General features: G+C 41.7%; 2 protein-coding genes across 4 annotated transcripts in view; one reads left to right on the forward strand and one right to left on the reverse strand.

Moving 5' to 3' along the window:
* Positions 1–16,423, forward strand: part of tecpr2 (tectonin beta-propeller repeat containing 2) — a 33,117-nt gene extending 16,694 nt beyond the window's left edge. For 2 of the 3 annotated variants that reach the window (XM_014192813.3, XM_014192804.3), the window contains exons 15-20: positions 402–491; positions 694–927; positions 12,062–12,210; positions 13,349–13,490; positions 13,722–13,871; positions 14,374–16,423. In XM_014192813.3, coding sequence (XP_014048288.1) covers positions 402–491; positions 694–927; positions 12,062–12,210; positions 13,349–13,490; positions 13,722–13,871; positions 14,374–14,525 — 917 coding nt within the window. In that variant the 3' untranslated portion in view covers positions 14,526–16,423. The other variant, XM_014192822.3, reaches the window with a different exon arrangement.
* A 452-nt stretch (positions 16,424–16,875) lies between these two features.
* ankrd9 (ankyrin repeat domain 9) lies at positions 16,876–18,413 on the reverse strand. The gene has a single exon (XM_014192834.3). The coding sequence runs from the start codon at positions 18,036–18,038 to the stop codon at positions 17,166–17,168; it is 873 nt and encodes a 290-aa protein (XP_014048309.1). The 5' UTR covers positions 18,039–18,413; the 3' UTR covers positions 16,876–17,165.
* Between the last annotated feature and the right edge of the window lie 3,007 nt (positions 18,414–21,420).

Genomic DNA, 21,420 nt, shown 5'->3' on the forward strand with positions numbered 1-21,420 from the left:
AACACTGTTTTTTAAATACATGTTCTATTTAACCTTTATTTAACTAGGCAAGTCAGTTAAGAACAAATTCATTTGCTACAACAAGCGGCAACTTTTTCTCAAACTTTCATCACATCCTTGTAAAGAGGCACCTTTACCGTGGAAACGGTCTCAACCGTGCATCCTATATTTTTGATCTGAATGCCCCGTCTTTGGTCAGCTGTTATACAACACAAATGTTGTCTTTTCTCTCCTTATGTCGGCTGTTCTATCTGAACGGGCTTTAAGGCAAAAACTATTTGCATTTCTTTACTGACACCTTCTCAAAGGTCAAAGTGTGTTAAGGCAGTGTGATGGACAGTGACTTTTGTGATAATACTGCAGGGTGTTTAGTGTGACAGTGATGTTTTGTGACCCCACAGGCACGTTCTGGCAGGGTGTTGTACCCAGAGGAACCGTCTCTGCCACGAAGTGGGCCTTCGTCTACTCCTCGGCTTTACTCAGTAAAGAAGGTAGATTGGTGACCACTCTTTGTAAACACATAACATTATTACTACCACTCTCCACCTTATGGCAACAACCCATCTCAAATAAATGTACAGAAATAAAGAAGCCCACTCCTTTGACATTACATTTACATTACATGTTATCTGTGTCGCTCTGTGTATTACATCACCAACATGTGACTGTGTTTGTATCTCTCTGTCTCTGCAGGGAGCTTCCTGTGGCTGGGCCAGAGCAGGAAAGACCTGTTCTGTGTTTGGGACCAGGATGGTCAGATGCACCCCACCACGGTCCAGCTGCCCCAGGACATAGAGATGGTGCAGCTCACTGCCTGCCGCGATGCCCTGTGGGGACTGGACCACCACGGCCGTGTCCACATCCGCACCCTCTCCACCAGCTGCCCCACTGGCATGCACTGGAATCTGCTGGACCTCAGCCAGCTCGGTAAGACCATACTGTTCACACATAGAAATAACATTGGTTGCCTCATCAGACAGATCACAAGCTAGGGTAGCTAAGTTTAGGCTAGATGCTAAATGTAAAAATAACAGTGATTTTGTTTGCTAAATTGGTGATTTAGTGGCCTCATGGGGAGATTGATTGCAGTAGTTTTGTGGTATTTTCTCTCTGTTTTGTATGAAAACTATACTGAACAAAAATATAAACGCAACATGTAAAGTGTTGGTCCCATGTTTCATGAGCTTAAATAAAAGATCCCTGAAATTTTCCATATGCACAAAAAGTGTATTTCTCTCAAATGTTGTGCACAAATTTGTTTACATCCCTGTTCGTGAGCATTTCTCCTTTGCCAAGATAATCCATCCACCTGACAGGTGTGGCATATCAAGAAGCTGATTAAACGGCATGATCATTACACAGGTGCACCTTGTGCTGTGGACAATAAAAGGCCACTCTAAAATGTGCAATTTTGTCACACAACACAATGCTACAGATGCCTCAAGTTTTGAGGGAGCATGCAATTGGTATGCTCTCTGCAGGACTGTCCACCAGAGCTCTTGCCAGAGATTTGAATGTTCATCCAGAGGCGGCGCTCCTAGTGACCGGGGACTTTAATGGAGCAAAAACTTAAATCAGTTTGAACTAATTTCTATCAGCATGTTAAATGTGCAACCAGAGGGGAAAAAATTCTAGACCACCTTTACTCCACACACCAAGACGCGTACAAAGCTCTGCCTCGCCCTCCATTTGGCAAATATGACCATAATTCTATCCTCCAGATTCCTGCTTACAAGCAAAAATTAAAGCAGGAAGCACCAGTGACTCGGGTCTATTAAAAAAAGTGGTCAGATGAAGCAGATGCTAAACTACAGGACTGTTTTGCTAGCACAGACTGGACTATGTTCAGGGATTCTTCCGACGGCATTGAGGAGTACACCACATCAGTCACTGGCTTTATCAATAAGTGCATCGAGGACGTCGTCCCCACAGTGACTGTACATACATACCCCAACCAAAAGCCAGAAATTACAGGCAATATTTTCACTGAGCTATAGGCTAGAGCTGCCACTTTCAAGGAGTGGGACTCTTAACCCAAAAGCTTATAAGAAATCCCGCTATGCCCTCAGACAAACCATCAAACAGGCAAAGCGTCAATACAGGACTAAGATTGAATCGTACTACATCTGCTCCGACGCTCGTCGGATGTGGCAGGTCCCGCAAACTATTACAGACTACAAAGGGAAGCACAGCCGAGAGCTGCCCAGTGACACGAGCCTACCAGATGAGCTAAATAACTTCTATGCTCGCTTCGAGGCAAGTAACACTAAAACATGCATGAGAGCATCAGCTGTTCCGGACGACTGTGTGATCACACTCTCCGCAGCCGATGTGAGTAAGACCTTTAAACAGGTCAATATTCACAAGGCTGCAGGGCCAGATGGATTACCAGGACGTGTACTCCGAGCATGCACTGACCAACTGGCAAGTATCTTCACTGACATTTTCAACCTCTCCCTGTCTGAGTCTGTAATACCAACATGTTTCAAGCAGACCACCATAGTACCTGTGCCTAAGAACACTAAGGTAACCTGCCTAAATGACTACCGACCCGTAGCACTCTGCGTCTGTAGCCATGAAGTGCTTTGAAAGGCTGGTCATGGCTCACATCCACACCATTATCCCAGAAACCCTAGAACCACTCCAATTTGCGTACCGCACTAACAGATCCACAGATGATGCAATCTCTATTGCGCTCCACACTGCCCTTTCACACCTGGACAAAAGGAACACCTATGTGAGAATGCTATTCATTGACTACAGCTCAGCGTTCAACACCATAGTGCCCTCAAAGCTCATCACTAAGCTAAGAACCCTGGGACTAAACACCTCCGTCTGCAACTGGATCCTGGACTTCCTGAAGGGCCGCCCCCAGGTGGTAACGTAGGTAACAAAACATCCGCCACGCTGATCTTCAACACGGGGGCCCCTCAGGGGTGCGTGCTCAGTCCCCTCCTGTACTCCCTGTTCACTTATGACTGCGTGCTCAGGCACGACACCAACACCATCATTAAGTTTGCTGATGACAGAACAATGGTAGGCCTGATCACCAACAACAATGAGACAGCCTATAGGGAGGTCAGAGACCTGACCGTGTGGTGCAAGGATAACAACCTCTCCCTCAACGTGATCAAGACTAAGGAGAGGATTGTTGACTACAGGAAAAGGAGGACCGGGCACACCCCCATTCTCATTGATGGGGCTATAGTGGAGCAGTTTGAGAGCTTCAAGTTCCTTGGCGTCCACATCACCAACAAACTAACATGGTCCAAGCACACCAAGACAGTCGTGAAGAGGGCACGAGAAAACCTATTCCCCCTCAGGAGATTGAACAGATTTGGCATGGCAGATCCTCAAAAGGTTTTACAGCTGCACCTTCGAGAGTATCCTGACGGGTTGCATCACTGCCTGGTATGGCAACTGCTCGGCCTTCAACCGCAAGGCACTACAGAGGGTAGTGCGTACGGCCCAGTACATCTCCGGGACCAAGCTTCCTGCCATCCAGGACCTCTATACCAGGCGGTGTCAGAGGAAGGCCCTAAAAATTGTCAAAGACTCCAGCCACCCTAGTCATAGACTGTTCTCTCTGCTACTGCATTGCAAGCGGTACCGGAGCGCTAAGTCTAGGTCCAAGAGGCTCCTAAATAGCTTCTACCCCCAAGCCATAAGACTCCTGAACATCTAATCAAATGGCTACCCAGACTATTTGCATTGTCCCCCCTGCACATTGATTCTGTACCGGTACACCCTTTATATTACCCCGCTATTGTTATTTACTGCTGCTCTTTAATCATTTGTTATTCTTATCTCTCACTTTTTGGAGGGATATTTTCTTATCTGCATTGTTTGTTAAGGGCTTGTTAGTAAGCGTTTCACTGTAAGATTTACACATGTTGTATTCCGCGCATGTGACAAATACAATTTGATTTGATTTAATTAGTCTACTATAAGCCACCTCAAACGTAGTTTTAGAGAATTTTGGCAGTACGTCCAACCGGCCTCATAATCGCAGATCACGTGTAACCACGCCAGCCAGGACCTCCACATCCGGCTTCTTCACCTGCGGGATCATCTGAGACCAGCCACCCATACAGGTGATGAAACTGTGGGTCTGTACAACCAAAGAATTTCTGTACAAACTGTCAGAAACCGTCGCAGAGAAGCTCATCTGCATGCTCATCGTCCTCACTAGGGTCTTGACCTGATTGCAGTTCGGCATCGTAACCGACATCAGTGGGTTAATGTTCACCTTCAATGGCCACTAGCATGCTGAAAAAGTTTGGTATTCACGGATGAATCACGGTTTCAACTGTACTGGTGTATGATGTCTTGTGGGCTAGCGTTTGCTGATGTCAGCTTTGTGAACAGAGTGCCCCATGGTGGGGTTATGGTATGGGCAGACATAAGCTACAGACAACAAACACAATTGCATTTTATCGATGGCAATGTTAATGCACAGAGATCAAGAGGCCATTGTCGTGCCATTCATCCACCGCCATCACCTCATGTTTCAGCATGATAATGTACCATCCCATGTTGCAAAGGATCTGTACACAATTCCTGGAAGCCAAAAATGTCCCAGCTCTTGCATGGCCTGTATACACACCAGACACACCCATTGGGCATGTTTGGGATGCTCTGGATCAACGTTTATGACAGCGTTTTCCACTTCCCACCAATATCCAGCAACTTCACACAGCCATTGAAAAGGAGTGGGACAACATTCCAGAGGCCACAATCAACAGCCTGATCAACTCTATGCAAAGGAGATGTGTCGCGCTGCATGATGCAAATGGTGGTCACACCAGATACTGACTTGTTTTTCCGACAGTTTAAAAAAAAAAAAGATATCTGTGACGAACAGATGCAAATCTGTATTCCATTCATGTGAAATCCATAGATTAGGGCCTAATTAAGTTATTTCAACTGACTGATTTCCTTATATGAACTGTAACTGTCTGAAATTGTTGCATTATGCATATATATTTTTGTTCAGTGTAAATGTTTTCCACATTTCATTATACAGTAGTAACTAAGCCATTTTGTTTGCAGATATTAAAGGAACATTTTATATATAAGCAATAAGCGTTCTTAAAAATTAAATGGCCATTTCAGAGCTGAACATTTATTCCCAGTGTGACATACATATCTAGCACATGCTGTATGTCTAGTCTGTCAAATGTCAGCCTGTCTTTTGGTGTCAGTTCCGTATAGCTGCATACTTTCACACGCCCATCGTAGTGTCCCCACCAGCTTACATTTCGTGTCCCAGTGGTCGGCAATGGTACCCGCACCTCCAAACTGCAGTCTGACTCTGACCTAGTTCACGTCTCTATATGAGGTTGTCTCTCTAGTCCTAGTTACGCCCCTCAGGAATACAGGGAGAGCAATAAACTAGCAGTCCTGAAACAGAGGATCTGGATCTAGAGGCATTGTCTTGAGTTGGCTGCTGACACAGATTCAGTAGGCAGGGGCTGCTGGGAGTCTCAGACGTCACTCGCTTCCCCAGTTTTACTAGGGAGTTTTTTACTTATGTATAGGCAGGTGGTACTTACATAAGACTTTTTTGTAATAAGGTCCTCCTTGAACAAGGTGTCAAAGTTCATGCCAGGCAGGGTAATTATCAGAGCAGTTCCTCCTACTACAAGTCAAGACCTTTCAATACTCCATGCTGAAGGAGTGTCTGATAAGTTTACTAAAGAAATCCTTGTATTTTTTGGGGTGAAATGTTTACATTGCCTTTTAGACTTTTTTGGGATGTACCACGTCTCAAGCAGTAAGCTGACATGTCTGCAGAAAACACATGATTCTAAAGAGATAATAGACCTATGTATTACCGTCATTTGGCAATGAGTCCCTACCCTCCATTCCAAGAGGTTGGTGTCATTTACAATTCATGGAAAGTAAGTTATCTAACAGCAAATCAATTTCAACCCTTCGATAGCTGCACCAGGGTCTTGATAGAAGCTTCAGTGTTTGTTTATTGAAGAGGTTCAAGTTGTATATGTTCTGCTGCTGGAAAGTGGCTGGATGCAAATAGACAGCCATGTGACGACAGCAGACAGCTGTAGCCAGGCCGTATTGGGCTGTGTGTGCATCACAATGTAACATGAGAGGGGAGGGGGCTGAGAGTACACACATTTTTAGCCGTGTTCTGTTAGATCATGTGGTCATTGACACTAAGTCTCCGTGCTAGAACACTGCACATGAATCAGGACAGGGACAGAGTGTTTGACACCTTTCACAGTTCATTATAGTTCATGAAGTAAGTTTTGTTAGTTATCGCATAATGAAAAGACATTTGTAAGCGAAACTTATTTCATGTAAGACGTTCATTTGGTGTCGAACATTTAGGTTATTTGTTATAAAAGATTGATTTACTATATAATAAAATGATATTTTTGGAGGGGAAATAATCAAGACTGGGGAAATAAATCACAAAGCATTGGTCTGCCTTGTGTGGGTTCTCCATGTTTGACATAAAGAAACATTTAACAATGTTTTATCATTTGTTTCTCAATTGGCATCTTGTCCCTGATAAAACTACTAGTAAGCTTAGGGCTGTGGTGGTCATGAAATGTTGTCAGCCAGTTGTTGTCATGCAAAAGACTTCCAGGCTCATAGTAATTGAAAGTTAATTAACATCAATATGTTTCGCATCTCCAGGCCTCCACACATACAAGTCGCTGATGCGCCACTTTGGAACATCGACATTTAAAAAAGTATAATAAATCAATTTAATGTACACCATCACAATAAACCCATTATTTATTTTTAGTCGGGTCTAAAGAAACATTATTATATGAAGAAAATGTATTTCAGAAGAACAGAATATGAATTGGCCTACTGTAGGCCGATGTTATCTGGCTATGCGCCATGCCATGGGCTGTAGGCTTGTTTATTTAGCTGACAAAATAATACCATATAGTCCTGTGGTATTATTTTATATGATCTTATAGTAAAAATAATATAATTGGACTTAGCCACTTCATATCCTTTCTATTTTACTCAGCTATGTTGAGTGTAAAAGTGAACATTTTGAAACAGGTCAGATACACTAGATTTGGAGTTATTTGGGAACTTTAGTTGTGAATGATATAAACCTTAGAATGTCTTAGAAATCAAGACATATATGGGCTGCAGGATGCGACTATAGGCTATTGATGATTTGAGAAAGTAGCAAAAAAAGCTTGTGCTCTGTTCCTTGCCTCAGGCTGCACAGCTGTTCTCTCATCAAGTGATCATATTTTCACCCATCACACTACATTCAATTTAATATTGTGTTGACTAATATGAAAATAGGCAGGAACAGGGGGAAAAAAAGACATGTCATCTGTATGCACTCAAATAGCGAATGGAGGCCTCGCGCTTTTCCACGTGTCAGTTTTGTAGGCTACTTCGGGTTTATATCGGAGCATGTGCTTAATATGAGCTGCTGAGAAATATAAGAACACTTATTTCACTCCAAGCATCAACCACTGCTTGATGAGCACGCTCTTGCTGCCCTGTAGGTAATATTCCGCCCAAACTCTGTATGCCTTGGGCTGTCCCAGCAACCTAGTGCTTAATTTGGGAAACCAAGTGAAATCTGTTCCGGAACATCGATAGTGACATGTTTTCGCAAAACAAATAATATTTCACTAAACTGTTGACAGCCCGTCTGCGCGTTCGAAAAAGGAATAAAGGAGAGAGAGGAGATGGAAACGCATGGTGGTGAGATATTCTGTATAGCTAAATGTAATGTGTAACCCAATTAATTGTGAAAATATAAAACAATCCCAATTACTAGGCTATTCAAATACAAATGCACTGATTGTAAGCTAACTGTAAGCCACCCTGCACAATCAATGAACCAACAGCATCAGCTAGGGCTATACGTTCTCTCCCAGACTCATGGATAGACATTTTGGAGCGTAGCATAAGGTAACCAGTCCATTCTGTATGCATTATAATACTGTCTACACTCAAAGGCCGTTACTCACATTTGTTTAATTTTGGAGTATAGGCTAGACCAATTATGTACCGAAGACATATCAGTTTTATATAATGTTTTTCTACCATGCGTTATATGCCGTAGGCTATGTATTGTATTACTGCACAATCATAATTTTAATTCAGGTTTTTTGTTCCGGGCCTGGGCTCATAAGCTTATGCATATGCATAAGCTTTAATATGCTTATGGGAGTTTTGAATTAATCATCACCTTAGAAAGCGATGTCACGTAAATGTCGTGTTAGTCTTTGAAACAAAGACTAACTACACTGTTTCAACCTGCAGTTGAAGTTCTTTCTTCAAATTGATCATCACAGTGAGGTGAGTTTTAAAAGTAAGGTAGGCCTTCTGTTTCGATGATAAGTGTTTGGCTTACATAATCACATCAATGTCAATTGTCTGTATGAACACATATTTTCTCCACTTTCATGTGAGCATCAGTTGCTGCTTGAAGGCATAGTACACTAGTAATGTGTGCTCGTGTCTTACTGCTTGCCGTGTGACCATCTTTGGTCCTAGAGTAGCCCTAAATAGGGCTTTTAGTGTATTTGTCCTGGCCTGGTGACCTTGCCAGGAAAATTGTTTGGCTCATAGATCACCCGTGTCCAAACTTTTGACTGGTACTGTATTAGCCTATTATCAACGTTCAAGGGTTTTTCTTTATTTTTACTATTTTCTACATCGTAAAATAATAGTGAAGACATCAAAACTATGATATAACACATATGGAATGATGTAGTAACCAAAAAAAGTGTTAATTAAATCAAAATATATTTTAGATTTGAGATTCTTCAAAGTAGCCACCGTTTGCCTTGATGACAGCTTTGCACACTCTTGGCATTCTCTCAACCATTTTCATGAGCTAGTCACCTGGAATGCATTTCAATTAACAGGTGTGCCTTGTTGAAAGTTAATTTGTGGAATTTCTTTCCTTCTTAATGCGTTTGAGCCAATCAGTTGTGTTGTGACAAGGTAGGGGTGGTATACAGAAGATAGCCCTATTTGGTAAAAGACCAAGTCCATATTATGGCAAGAACAGCTCAAATAAGCAAAGAGAAACGACAGTCCATCATTACTTTAAAACATGAAGGTCAGACAATCCAGAAAATGTCAATAACTTTGAACGTTTCTTCAAGTGCAGTCGCAAAAACCATCAAGCGTTATGATGAAACTGGCTCTCATGAGGACCACCACAAGAAAGGAAGACCCAGAGTTACCTCTGCTGCAGAGGATAAGTTCATTAGAGTTACCAGCCTCAGAAATTGCAGCTCAAATAAATGCAGACACATATCAACATCAGCTGTTCAGAGGAGACTGCGTGAATCAGGCCTTCATGGTCAAATTGCTGCAAAGAAACTACTACCAAAGGACACCAATAAGAAGAAGAGACTTGCTTGAAACACGAGCAATGGACATTAGACCAGTGGAAATCTGACCTTTTGGTCTGATGAGTCCAAATTTGAGTTTTTTTGTTCCAACCGCCGTGTCTTTGTGAGATGCAGAGTAGGTGAACGGATGATCTCTGCATGTGTGATTACCACCATGAAGGAGGAGGTGTGATGGTGTATGGGGGTGCTTTGCTGGTGACACTGTCTGGGATTTATTTAGAATTCAAGGCACAATTAACCAGCATGGCTACCACAGCATTCTGTTTGCACTTAGTGGGACTATTATTTGTTTTTCAACAGGACAATGATCCAACACACCTCCAGGCTGTATAAGGGCTTTTTGACCAAGAAGGAGAGTGATGGAGTGCTGCATCAGATGACCTGGCCTCGACAATCACCCGGCCTCAACTAAATTGAGATGGTTTGGGATGAGTTAGACCGCAGAATGAAGGAAAAGCAGCCAACAAGTGCTCAGCATATGTGGGAAGTCCTTCAAGGCTGTCGGAAAAGTATTCCTCATGAAGCTGGTTGAGAGAATGCCAAGAGTGTGGAAAGCTGTCATTAAGGCAAAGGGTGGCTACTTTGAAGGGGGCATGACGTCACGTGATAGTTGCTAGTCACGTTTACCACCAGAGGATTCCCCAGTGAGGTCAGAGGTGAAAGGGTGATGTCAAAGGGTTAAAACATGAGCTTTGAAGCTTCAAATACAGTATATCCAATGTCTCTGAACACCAATGCATGTTGTCTGTAGTACCATATACGCTATTCAGAAAAATAAATACAAATACTTGTTTAGGCTAGACATGGCTGTAGACCCCTATGGCGTCAATGGGCTCCACATCCAAGTCTCTGGCAACATTTAGGACTAGGCTAATCTTTTCTTAGAATGTATCTTGCCCAGAAACTCCAGGAGTAATCTTGAATTGCAACCAATCCCTTTAGCGATCCCTATAGATTATAGGTTATTCATATAGAGGTCCGGGTTTTCATTTTTTAGGGATAGGTGGAATTCCTCAAGTAGCTATGTTCCAGATTTTTACCTTGTCAGCTTGGGAATTCAATCCAGCAACCTTTCAGTGACTGGCACAGTGCTCCTACCCGCCAGGCTACAATGACAGCCACCTTATCAACAGTCGGGAGGTTTCCCTGACCCTGTCTCTCCCCACACAAAGTTTGTTACAGAATATCAATAGCTTAATCTAATAGTGATAATGTGATGAATAAAGAGAGCAGTGATTCTGGAAGGGTTGACCATTAAAGGGACGCTCCCAAGCTTTTGTATAATTTCAGCCAGTATTAAAAGTAGTGCTCACGAGCAAAAAAACAGTTCCTTGAAAATGTTGCACAATTGTGTACTACGCCATCCATTTCGTATAATATGTTACACCCTGCAACAAAAAAACATAAAATTTGTACAATCTGTTACGAAATTGTAAGTACTTAAGATCCCAGACTGCATCTTTAACCCTTTGACAAGAAAATACTAAGTAATACGTTATGTTTTGGTGTGTCGGTCCTCATATTTCATAAAAGTATTCACGTCATTCAGTCGGAAACCTCTTCTAAAGACTGAAATAAGTATTTGTTTTTAAGTGATGAAGCCTTTGAAAACACAGTAAGTGTTGTAATGTTTCACATGAAATAATAACTTGTCTTTTTTGCCTTATTGGCTTACAACCCCTTTGCCTTCATTAATTTGTTAAACAGAAGCTCAGAGAACCTTTTGCATCATCAACATTTTTATTTTATTTTAATTTAACCTTTTATTTAAACATGCCATCTCCTGTTCTGGGCAATGTGCTTTTCCATATCTGGCTTCGATTAAAGGGACTGTCATCACATCAATGCAATCATGGGATAGAGGAGCATCAAGGTTAGCAGGACAAACCAGTTCACTTTATCAACACCTTGCCCTGATGTGTCTGTGAGGACATCCAGGCATTTAAACTTATCCTCTCCCGGTGGTCGTTGTCCATCCGTATTCTCTGTCCTGATATCACATGCCCTATGGTTTAGTTTGGGAAAGGTATAACATACCAAGCTTCTACAGTGTCAGTTTTTTACGCACGCACGAGACCATGCATACGTCACTCACTGAACATTTGAAGTGGACGTATATGTATGCAGTCTTTATTAGAATAGAATAGATTGACTTAATTTTTCCCTGAGCGAACTTGCGATTGTGTTATTTGGATTAGATAATAAACACAACAGCACAAGAAACAGGTGACAGATATACAAATAATACAAAGTCATTAACATAAAGTCAAGAATATTGCGGGCGAATGGGATTGCTTTATTTGGAGGTCATTGTTTGTTTAGAGGTCAGCCAGCCCAATAGTCAGATTATATAATGTGTGAGATTACTGTGACATAATAGTGTTTTGTCACATGGGCCTCTAGTGTGCTGTGTTATATTGTGCCGCACAAAGCAATATCCATGGCTGTGGTTTCAGTTTTTCTTACTAAACAATGGTAAGAGAAAGTCGTACATACATATACTCCCAGTTAAAATTAGCCTATTATCAAAGTCTGTTACAATATTATGTAAACAATCTCTGCTATTATTAGGCCTATATGTCTGAACCAATGTTCCTGCACAATCGTTTCTTCAGTGTCATGAAGAAAGACTTCACAGGAGCTGAAGAACTGACATTGGTTTGGTTTGCTTTGTCTTGCAGGTCAGGTAAGGCTGATCAGCATATCATGTGGCAGTCAGAATGTGTGGGCGTGTGATGGCTATGGGATGGTCTATTTCCGCGTGGGCACGCAACCCCTCAACCCCAGCATGATGCTTCCTGCCTGGATCTGCATTGAACCACCAGAGCAGGTAAATCCACACAGTGCATCTGCTTAGATTATGAATACCATTTGATTGATACAGTGATAGTTGCTTATACGGTGGAGTCCGAAATTATTGACACCCTTGATAAAGATGAGCAAAAATGACTATAAAATAAGGAATTAAAATACAGAGCTATATTGTATGCTCCAAAAAATTGGGAAATTATATTATTTTATACTAATACAATTGCTAAGAGAAAGATATATATATATATATTTTTGACAAGTAATACTTTTTTTCTCAACGGTAGGGGTTATAATTATTAGACACCCCTGTTTTCAATAACTCACCTTGCGAGGATAACGGAACTGAGCCTTTTCTAAAAGGTTTTATAAGTTGGAGAACACTTTGGGAGGGATCTTAGACCATTCCTCCATACAGAATCTTTCCAGATCCTTAATATCCTTCGTCTGCACTTATGGACTGCCCTCTGCAATTCAAACCACAGGTTTTCAATGGGTTTCATTTCCGGAGACTGAGATGGACATTGCAAAATGTTGGTTTTGTGACCATTTAACCATTTCTTTGTGGATTTTGATGTGTGCTTGGGGTTATTGTCTTGCTGGAAGATCCACTTGCAGCCAAGTTTCAGCCTCCTCGCAGAGGCAACCAGGTTTTTGGCTAAAATGTCCTGGTACTGGGTAAAGCTCATGATGCCGTTGACCTTAACTAGGGCCCCAGGACCAGTGGAAGCAAAATAGCCCCATAACATCAAAGATCCACCCCCATATTTTACAGTAGGCATGGGGCTCTTTTCTGCTTATGTATTCTCATTTCGACACCAAACACACCACTGGTGTGTGTGACCAAACAGCTCTATTAACATGTCATCTGACCATAGCACTGGTTCGAATCCAAGTGCCAATGCCGTTTAGCAAACTTCAGACGTTCACATTTGTTGGATGACATAAAATAAAGCTCTTTGGCCACGCACACCAGTGGTGGGTTTGGTGTCAAAATGAGAATGTATGAGGGGGAAAAAAACATACCTACTGTAAAATATGGTGGTGGATCTCAGTTATGGGGCTATTTTGCCTCCGCTGGTCCTGGGGCCCTTGTTCAGCACATTATATTTCCAGTTGTGCTGTGTTGTTCACATCGTCATGGTTTCCTGCTCCATCAGCCAGTAGGAGTGCACTTGATAAGGATCCACACCAGTCCCAACGACCGCATGCTGTGGGCCATGGACAACAGAGGGAATGTACATGTCCGCACAGGAATCACAGACGAGATGCCTGTCGGCACAGACTGGGAACACATTCCAGGTAAATGACCTGATGATTGACCGTCAGTCAGACACCCAATGATATAACACCTTTTGGTCCCTATCCCTACACCTGTCATCCATTTTCAATTTTTACCCAGTGCATCATTGTCTCTTTGTTTAAGTTAGACAACCACGTTTCCATAAGCGGAAGATCAGACACCCATTCATAAAACCTTCGTCCAAAGACGAGACAATCAACTTCAGTGTTCTATATCCAATGTGTTCCCAGGCCTTCAGGCCAGTCAGCTGGTGCTGAGTGTGAAGACAGTTTGGGTGCGTTGCCCCAACGGGGAGGTGGCGAGGCGCTACGGTATCACTGACAAGAACCCAGCAGGGGACTACTGGAAGAAGATACCAGGCCTGCTCAACTGGCTGACAGGTGAGTGATGAGATGGAGACTAAGAGAGAGAGGGTGTTCCAGTTGTGGAACAACACGTTTCAAGTTTTAATGTCAAATGCACAAGTACAGTGAAATGCCTTTCTAACCCCAACAATACAGTAATCAATAACAAGGTAGAACAAGATATACAAATAGAAAATAAGAAGAACATGATACAGTAAGAACACAACTGTGTTCTAGTACGATAGCAACACCAAAGTGTTGGCTTCCGCTCATTCCCACATATCTTGGCCCACAATTCAAGCATGTTTTATACACAGGTCAGGGGCTTACTGTAGCTTAGAGTTAATACACTCTCAGGCATTGTTAATGTTTGGCTTGCTGTTCCTTTGTGCATGTTTGAGATCGACTCCACAGCCAGAATCACTGATCTACAAATCACCTTGCGTCCCAAATAAGTCCTCAATAAGTGATCAAGATTAGCGATTCTGCGCCTTGCTTTGCTCAATCTGATCCCTCCAACCCGCTGATTGTCCCACAGTGACACCCATGGACGAACTGTGGGCTGTGAGTTTGTCTGGAGGTCTGAGTCACCGGCTCACCAAGACCATGGTGCACACCGTTGTCAAGTGCCACGTCAACACAGGCTCCCTGAGCGGAGAGGACCTGGAGGAAGAGTGGGAGGTCATCTAAAGAAGACAGAATTTGCATTCTATTCTCTATATAGTGCACTACTTTTGACTAGGAACTACAGGGCACATAGGGCTCTGGTCAAAAGTAGTGCGCTATGTAGGGAATAGGGTGCCATTTGCCATGTCTCTTCCCAACCGAAACAACCACTATTATTATTCTCTTTCACTACTGAAATGGGCTGCATTTCATTTATTAGTCTGTCCTTTACTTACTGTGTATTTTTTATGTTAACCTCCTATGTACATAATATCTAAGATTTTATGGCAACTGCTATATGGTTATGAATCAGAACTGAGTGCACAATGGCTCTGGAGACAGACGGGACGGGATGATTTTGTGTTACCAAGGGAATGGGGTGTGTCGCCCAGCCCTCCTTATGCTGTGTTCAAGCGTAATTAAGTGTCCAACCAGTGTTTACGTTTAACCTAACCCAACCAATCCCTATTGAATTTCAGTGGACTAATTTATTGATATATTAGTTATTTTATTATTTATTTTTTATCTGATGACATTGTAGGAAGGCGATTTTGTTATATTTTTTCATTTGAGTTAGTTTGCACTTTAATTGTAAGTGAGAAGGTAACCCCACAAAAGTACACAGCACTAGTCTAGACTTGCTGCCCTGAGACAGTTTATTTTTGTTTTCTTAGGAAACACCCTCTCCCAAAGGAACTTACTGTAGCTCTGGTGTTGTTTTTTACACATTGATCAATTCCGTTGAATACTGTATTTACCACAGCACACTCAAGAGCCTTCCAATAGGGTACCTTCGATTAAAGACTTCAAACTGTTAGACCTTTAGTCCAGTTTAACCGTTGTCACCCAACTCAATGCCACAGGAGTTAGATAGGGCCATGGTCTGTGAAATTATGTTTGTATATTGTTTTAAAGGGAACTACGATGGTAGTAGGAAGGAGATCCATTATTTATTGTTATTTTTACTGTATATAATAACACAGGTGTAACATGTGAATGTAAGTACTTGAATGGAGAAATTGATTACGTTAGTCACCTTGCAAGGGTACCATAAGTTCATCTCTGTAGGTGCTTACTGTGCACAGATTGATTGATGCTTCCTTTTTTACTGTGGAATGCTGTGTGCTCACTAAGGAAGGGATATTACTTTGCAGGATTTTGAGCTGGGAAATTTCTAACGTGTATTTTGTATAACTACCAGAAAGGGAAACTAACCAATTAACTTATCCAGTCTTAATACAGCTACTGTATAAATATGGGAATCATGCATTTAATGGTTGACAGATACTTTAATCAAACATATTAACAACAGCTAAACAGCTTTGGAAATATAACTCAATCACTGACTAGTACATCTCATAGCTTTGTGAATAAGTTGGTTGTGTTTGTGAAAAGCTATTAGTGTGGCTTAACTAGTACTGTAGTACAATGCTGAATTATCTAGCTATTATATTAACATATAGAAACCAGGGTTACACATTGACATTAGGCACACTACATGGTATCATAATGCTGCTTCTGAATACTGTACTCTACATCAGTGCTACTTAGTCATTAGGGGCTTGCCAGTTCAATTCACTTTGACAAAGGATGCATCCCAAATGGCAACCTATTATTCCCTATGTAGTGCACTACTTTGTTTCAACAGTGGGGGATCCTTAATAAAAAGTAGTAAATACCTTTTGACCAGAGCCTGCACCCTGGTCAGAAGTAGTGCACTTTGTAGGGGAATAGGGTGCCATTTGAAATGTAAAGAAAATCTGATGGGTCATCAAATGACCAATGTTTTGGAATATCCTGGACAAGTTGAAGTACTGTAGCCCCTCTGTGTGTCTTTCATGGGATGCACAGTACTGTAAGTCCACTGTATGAATCCATGCCTCTCCTCAGTATGACTTCCTTAATAAAGATGTTTACAGTTAGTGACTCTATGTGATGATACTGTATGACCACCATAAAGCAGCGTTTCTCAACTCTATAGGACTGCACATTTTTGCTGAGCTGGAACAAAAATGTGGGAGCCCTGGACTGGAGTTGAGAATGTTCTCCTTCGGACCACGAGCCAAGCATTTGTCAGAGAAAACAAAACCATGAATGTGTGTAAAGAGCTCATTCAAACCATTGTGCCATTTTATGGGTGGGTGATACCATGATGTAAAACACATGTTCATGCTGTCATATAGTTTTGGACCTATTCTATAGTTTATTCTGTTGTTCTGTAACTACATTGTTGTTCCATTGCCTGTGTAGTAACTGGGTAATTACTGTAGTAGTAACATTGTATTAACATGTTCTCTGCACCCCTTCAACCCACAACCTCCAGATAATGGCCCTATAGGTGAAGCACATTATAGATTTTTTTTAAAACAACAGGTTAATATATTTGATAGACAATAATAGTATTTTATTTACACATTGCAACATTAACACCATTAAATTCACTCTTTAGTGTCAAATATGACAAGTCGACATTTATTCTAAAGTGCATTGTTTTTAAACATCAAAATGTAAAGAACATTTTGAGTTGCTATTTACAAAGCCACATGCTGCATTTAATTCACTTTTATTGACACTGTTGTCAAAGTGTTCACACCATAGCCAAAAATAAATATTTGATTCCAGAAGTCAGTACAGTAGTTTTATCTGAGAGGTCTGAGAGAGTGTTCAACTGGCATACTGGTGTAGCCTGAAGTCCAGTGGTTTCAGAAAGTCTGGCAGAGGGTCCAGCTGTTCAACAGGTATGGACTGGGTCATCTTCTGCATAGCCTGAACAAAGAGAGAGGGGGGAGATAGTCCTGATAGCCACTGGAACGCCTGCTCTCCAATAAGACCCTGCCACAGCCCTGGATTCTTCTCCAACTTTCCCTTCATTTGAAAATGCAATTTTGGCATGAAGAGAATGAGATAACCAAGGCAGACGTGCTTCCGGCGCATGTCAGGCTCACCCTGGCGTATCTGATTTAAGAGGCAGTCCAAGGGGGTGTTCCCATCTCGATCTGTGACATAAGGACATGCACCGTGTCCTAGTAACAGGATCAAACACTCAGGGCGAACCAGTTCGCACGCCAGATGCAATGCGCCTTTGCCTCCCTCCATGTGAAAACATCCACGACTGTTAAAGTAGCTCACGCGCTCGCTATCGGAGAAGTCTTTCAGAGAGTCCAGAATCATTTTCAGGATAGTAATACGGTTATAGCGGACAGCTACTGTGAGATGCGGTGTTGCAGATGCTTGGCAGCAGCAGAAGCTTCGACTGGGCATCTCCAGTGCGCCGACAGAGTATCTGTTGAGCAGGTATCTGGCGTATTGTTGATGATCGTGCACAAGTGCATACAGAAAAGCCTCGGATGGAGTAAAAGCGCACGCCCGCCCGTCATCTTCCCAGTGAAACACCTCCATTGTCCGCATGTCCTCGAGTACCCATACTGGTAGCAGGTCCCGCACTGCTTGGTAGAAGGCAAAGGAGGTTCTTTGGCACTGTTTCTCGGATTTATAATCCGCCCGGTTGTCAAACACACCCGCTAGATCGTAAGGCATGGTCACTTTGTTCTGCAGTTTAATTTCGGAATATACCCTTTTTTTGCAAGGTATAAGCACCTCTGTGCCAGGTCTGTTTACATCAAGACAGGAAGTCAACAGAAGTGATTTTTTTAGAAGATAAAAATAATCAATAGCTGAATTTAGAAAGTTGCATGACACACTGGAAAATGTGTTTCAAAATAATAAATAAAAGCCGATAGCAATCGAAACCGTTTAGAGCTCTTCGGTCTCGCTGATCTCTGAGTCTGTGTTCAGTAGCAAGGACCCTGCCTGAGTCTGTTCAGTACCGCTATTCGTGATTTGCTTCAAACCCCTTTTCGAACTCCATCGGCAGTTTATATATCCTTGCTGGTGGCGAACGATAGTGGAACTCCCTTCACGACTGCCCTCGTTGGTCGCTGACTGCGTCAACAAATATCCCCATTGGCTGATGACGACTTCAAGGTGAGATTAAATGTGACGTCATTTCAAAGTGCCCTAACTTTTCCATATTTGTTGTGTGCCATGTGAGCGATTTGTTTGGGAGACGCGCTATCGCCCCCCTATCGAGTGTCACCACTGCATACAGTACATTCAGAACAGTCCGGTGTAGAGGATGTATGTTGGGTTGTGGGTCGCCAGTGCATGTTATATAATTGCGCGTCTGGTGCAACGTGCTGCTACCAACACTCCCCACTGCTAAATTCTGACAGACATATCTGTTTTACGCGTTATAACTGTTTCTCGTTTGGGTCGTGATGTCTCATCAGGATTAGACTAAGCCTATCAAGTGTAAAATCTATTTTAAGGATAGAATAAAAACGTATATTTACACCACATTACAATGGTCAGGCAACTATAGGCATTTGAAAGTGTTTTTGCAATGCATATGTCACAGCCTAACTTTAACATTAAAATTAACCTCAAATTATGAAACAGCTTGTGAGTTCATGCAAAGTCAAATGTAGGCTATTGGTTTTAGTAGCTTCAGTATAGGGCAGACCAAAGGCGGCTTTTAGATAGTGGACCACGCCATCTGTTTGGTGAATATGTGTCATTACATGTCATGCATAACCTTGAATTGACAAAGTAGCCTATCTTCATCTTCTCCACTCATTTTCAAACTTACAGCAAACCGTATGTCCCCACATCATGATCAAACCTGATGTATTGAAATGATTTCTTATGAGCCATGAAGAAGTGGAAATGCAGTGTGAAATGGGTATAGAAGTGGGAGTTCAATGTAAAATGGTTAGGAATCTGCTAATTAAAAATGTCTAGTTAGGAAAAAAAGGACTGGTATCAATAAAACATTTTGGGGAAAGTGACATCCTGGTATGGAGTTGCATGGGCTTATACATATCCTCATTGAGCATGGTTGTGAGTAATAGCAATTGAGAGAAGCATGATCCAGCTGCAGGTGGCACTCTCATGTCCCAGTGACTATGATGCAAACAGACACAGTGATGTTTCACAATCATAAACCCCAACCCTAACCCTGCATTATGGCCTGGGTAATCTGTGTAGCCTATGTCATGAGAAATTGATGATCACAAAAGATAATATTTAGATTTAGTGTATATCAACATGACATGAGCATGCCTGCTGCAGCTAGATAGGTAGGGTGGGACTATACTGTATAAAATAGGCCACTTTACAGTTCAAAAGAAGCATGATGGATGAGTGTTTTTGATTAAATGAATGTTAAGTGGAGAATGAAATCCATCACAATCTGTAACAACCACATCTCTGTAGGAACGACAATGGAAAAAGGAATAATAATTTTGTATCTTATTCATGTATCTGCACAGATACAGTGCCTTCCAGATGTATTTTGCCAGTGTAGTAAAAAGACCAGATACATTAACATCAGGCAATAGTAGCCTATAGAAAGTATTCCCAGTGCCTATGGGAGGACCCCCATTTAGCAAGAAATTAGTCTAACTCAAGTGCAGTTCTTTGGGGGTATGATCTTTGTGCCTCTGTAAGCTTCTCACTCATCATTATTCATGATTCATTCATGATTATCCCTAATCATGGTAGCATCCACATTTAATGTAGAGGTGTTCAGAAACATCTTCTATTCCTATTTACAATAAAAGTAACTCAAATGACAAAATACATTATTCACCCTTCAGTTCCTATTGGTCAAAACAAACAGAAACACAACCAAAACAAACTGCAAATGCATCCAGAAAGTTTGTAGAGTCACAAGCTTGATTTAATCATTTTGTGCTAGGCATATGGAACCAAATAATACACTTTTGACTACTTTAATACAACCTCGGAAGGCTGAATAAATGTGGCTTGTCACCTAAAACCCTCACTAACCTTTACAGATGCACAATTGAGAGCATCTTGTCAGGCTGTATCACCACATGGTATGGCAACTGCACGGCCCACAACCGCAGGGTAGTCTACCGGGGGCAAACTACCTGCCCTCCTGGACACCTACAGAACCAGATGTCACAGGAAGGCCAAAAAGATCGCCAAGGACAACAACCAGGAGCCGCTGCCTGTTCACCCCGTTACCATCCAGAAGGCGAGGTCAGTACAGGTGGATCGAAGCTGGGACCGAGAAAAAGAAAAACAGCTTCTATCTCAAGGCCATCAGACTGTTAGCCATCACTAACACAGAGAGGCTGCTGCCTACATACAGACCTGAAATCATTGGCCACCCTAACAAATGGATCGCTAGTCACTTTATTAATGCCACTTTAATGATGATGTTTACATATCTTGCATTACTCATCCCATATGTAAATACTGCTTTTATACCATCTATTGCATCTTGCCTATGCCGCTCAGTCATTGCTCTTCCATATATTTATATGTACATATTCTTATACCATCCCTTTACTTAGATTTGTGCGTATTAGGTAGTTGTTGTGGAATTGTTAGATTACGTGTTGATATTGCTGCACTGTCAGAACTAGTAGCACAAGCATTTCGCTACACTGGCAATAACATCTGCTAACCATGTGTATTTGACCAATACAATTTGATTTGATTTATAAGTGAATTTGTCCAAATGGGGGGGACTAGCAGTGGTGGAAAAAGTACTCAATTGTCATACTTGAGTAAAAGTAAAGATACCTTAATAGAAAATGACTTAACTAAAAGTGAAAGTCACCCAGTAAAATACTACTTGAGTAAAAGTCTAAAAGTATTTGGTTTTACATATACTTAAGTATCAAAAGTAAATGGAGTTGCTAAAATGTACTTAAGTATTAAAAAGTAAAAGTATAAATAATTTCAAGTTCCTTATATTAAGCAAACCAGATGGCACAATTCTATTTTTTTTATTTTTATTGACGGATAGCCAGGGGCACACTCCAACACTCAGACATAATTTACAAACTAAGCATTTGTGTTTAGTGAGTCAGTCAGATGTTCTCTT

Source organism: Salmo salar, chromosome 01 (assembly GCF_965601325.2).
Source record: "Salmo salar chromosome 01, fSalSal1, whole genome shotgun sequence".
NCBI classification, from domain to species: Eukaryota; Metazoa; Chordata; class Actinopteri; order Salmoniformes; family Salmonidae; genus Salmo; species Salmo salar.

What these genes read in the sequence shown, in the direction of transcription:
- ankrd9 (XM_014192834.3), bottom strand. Translation starts at nt 18,038, where the DNA reads ATGCCTTACGATCTAGCGGGTGTGTTTGACAACCGGGCGGATTATAAA.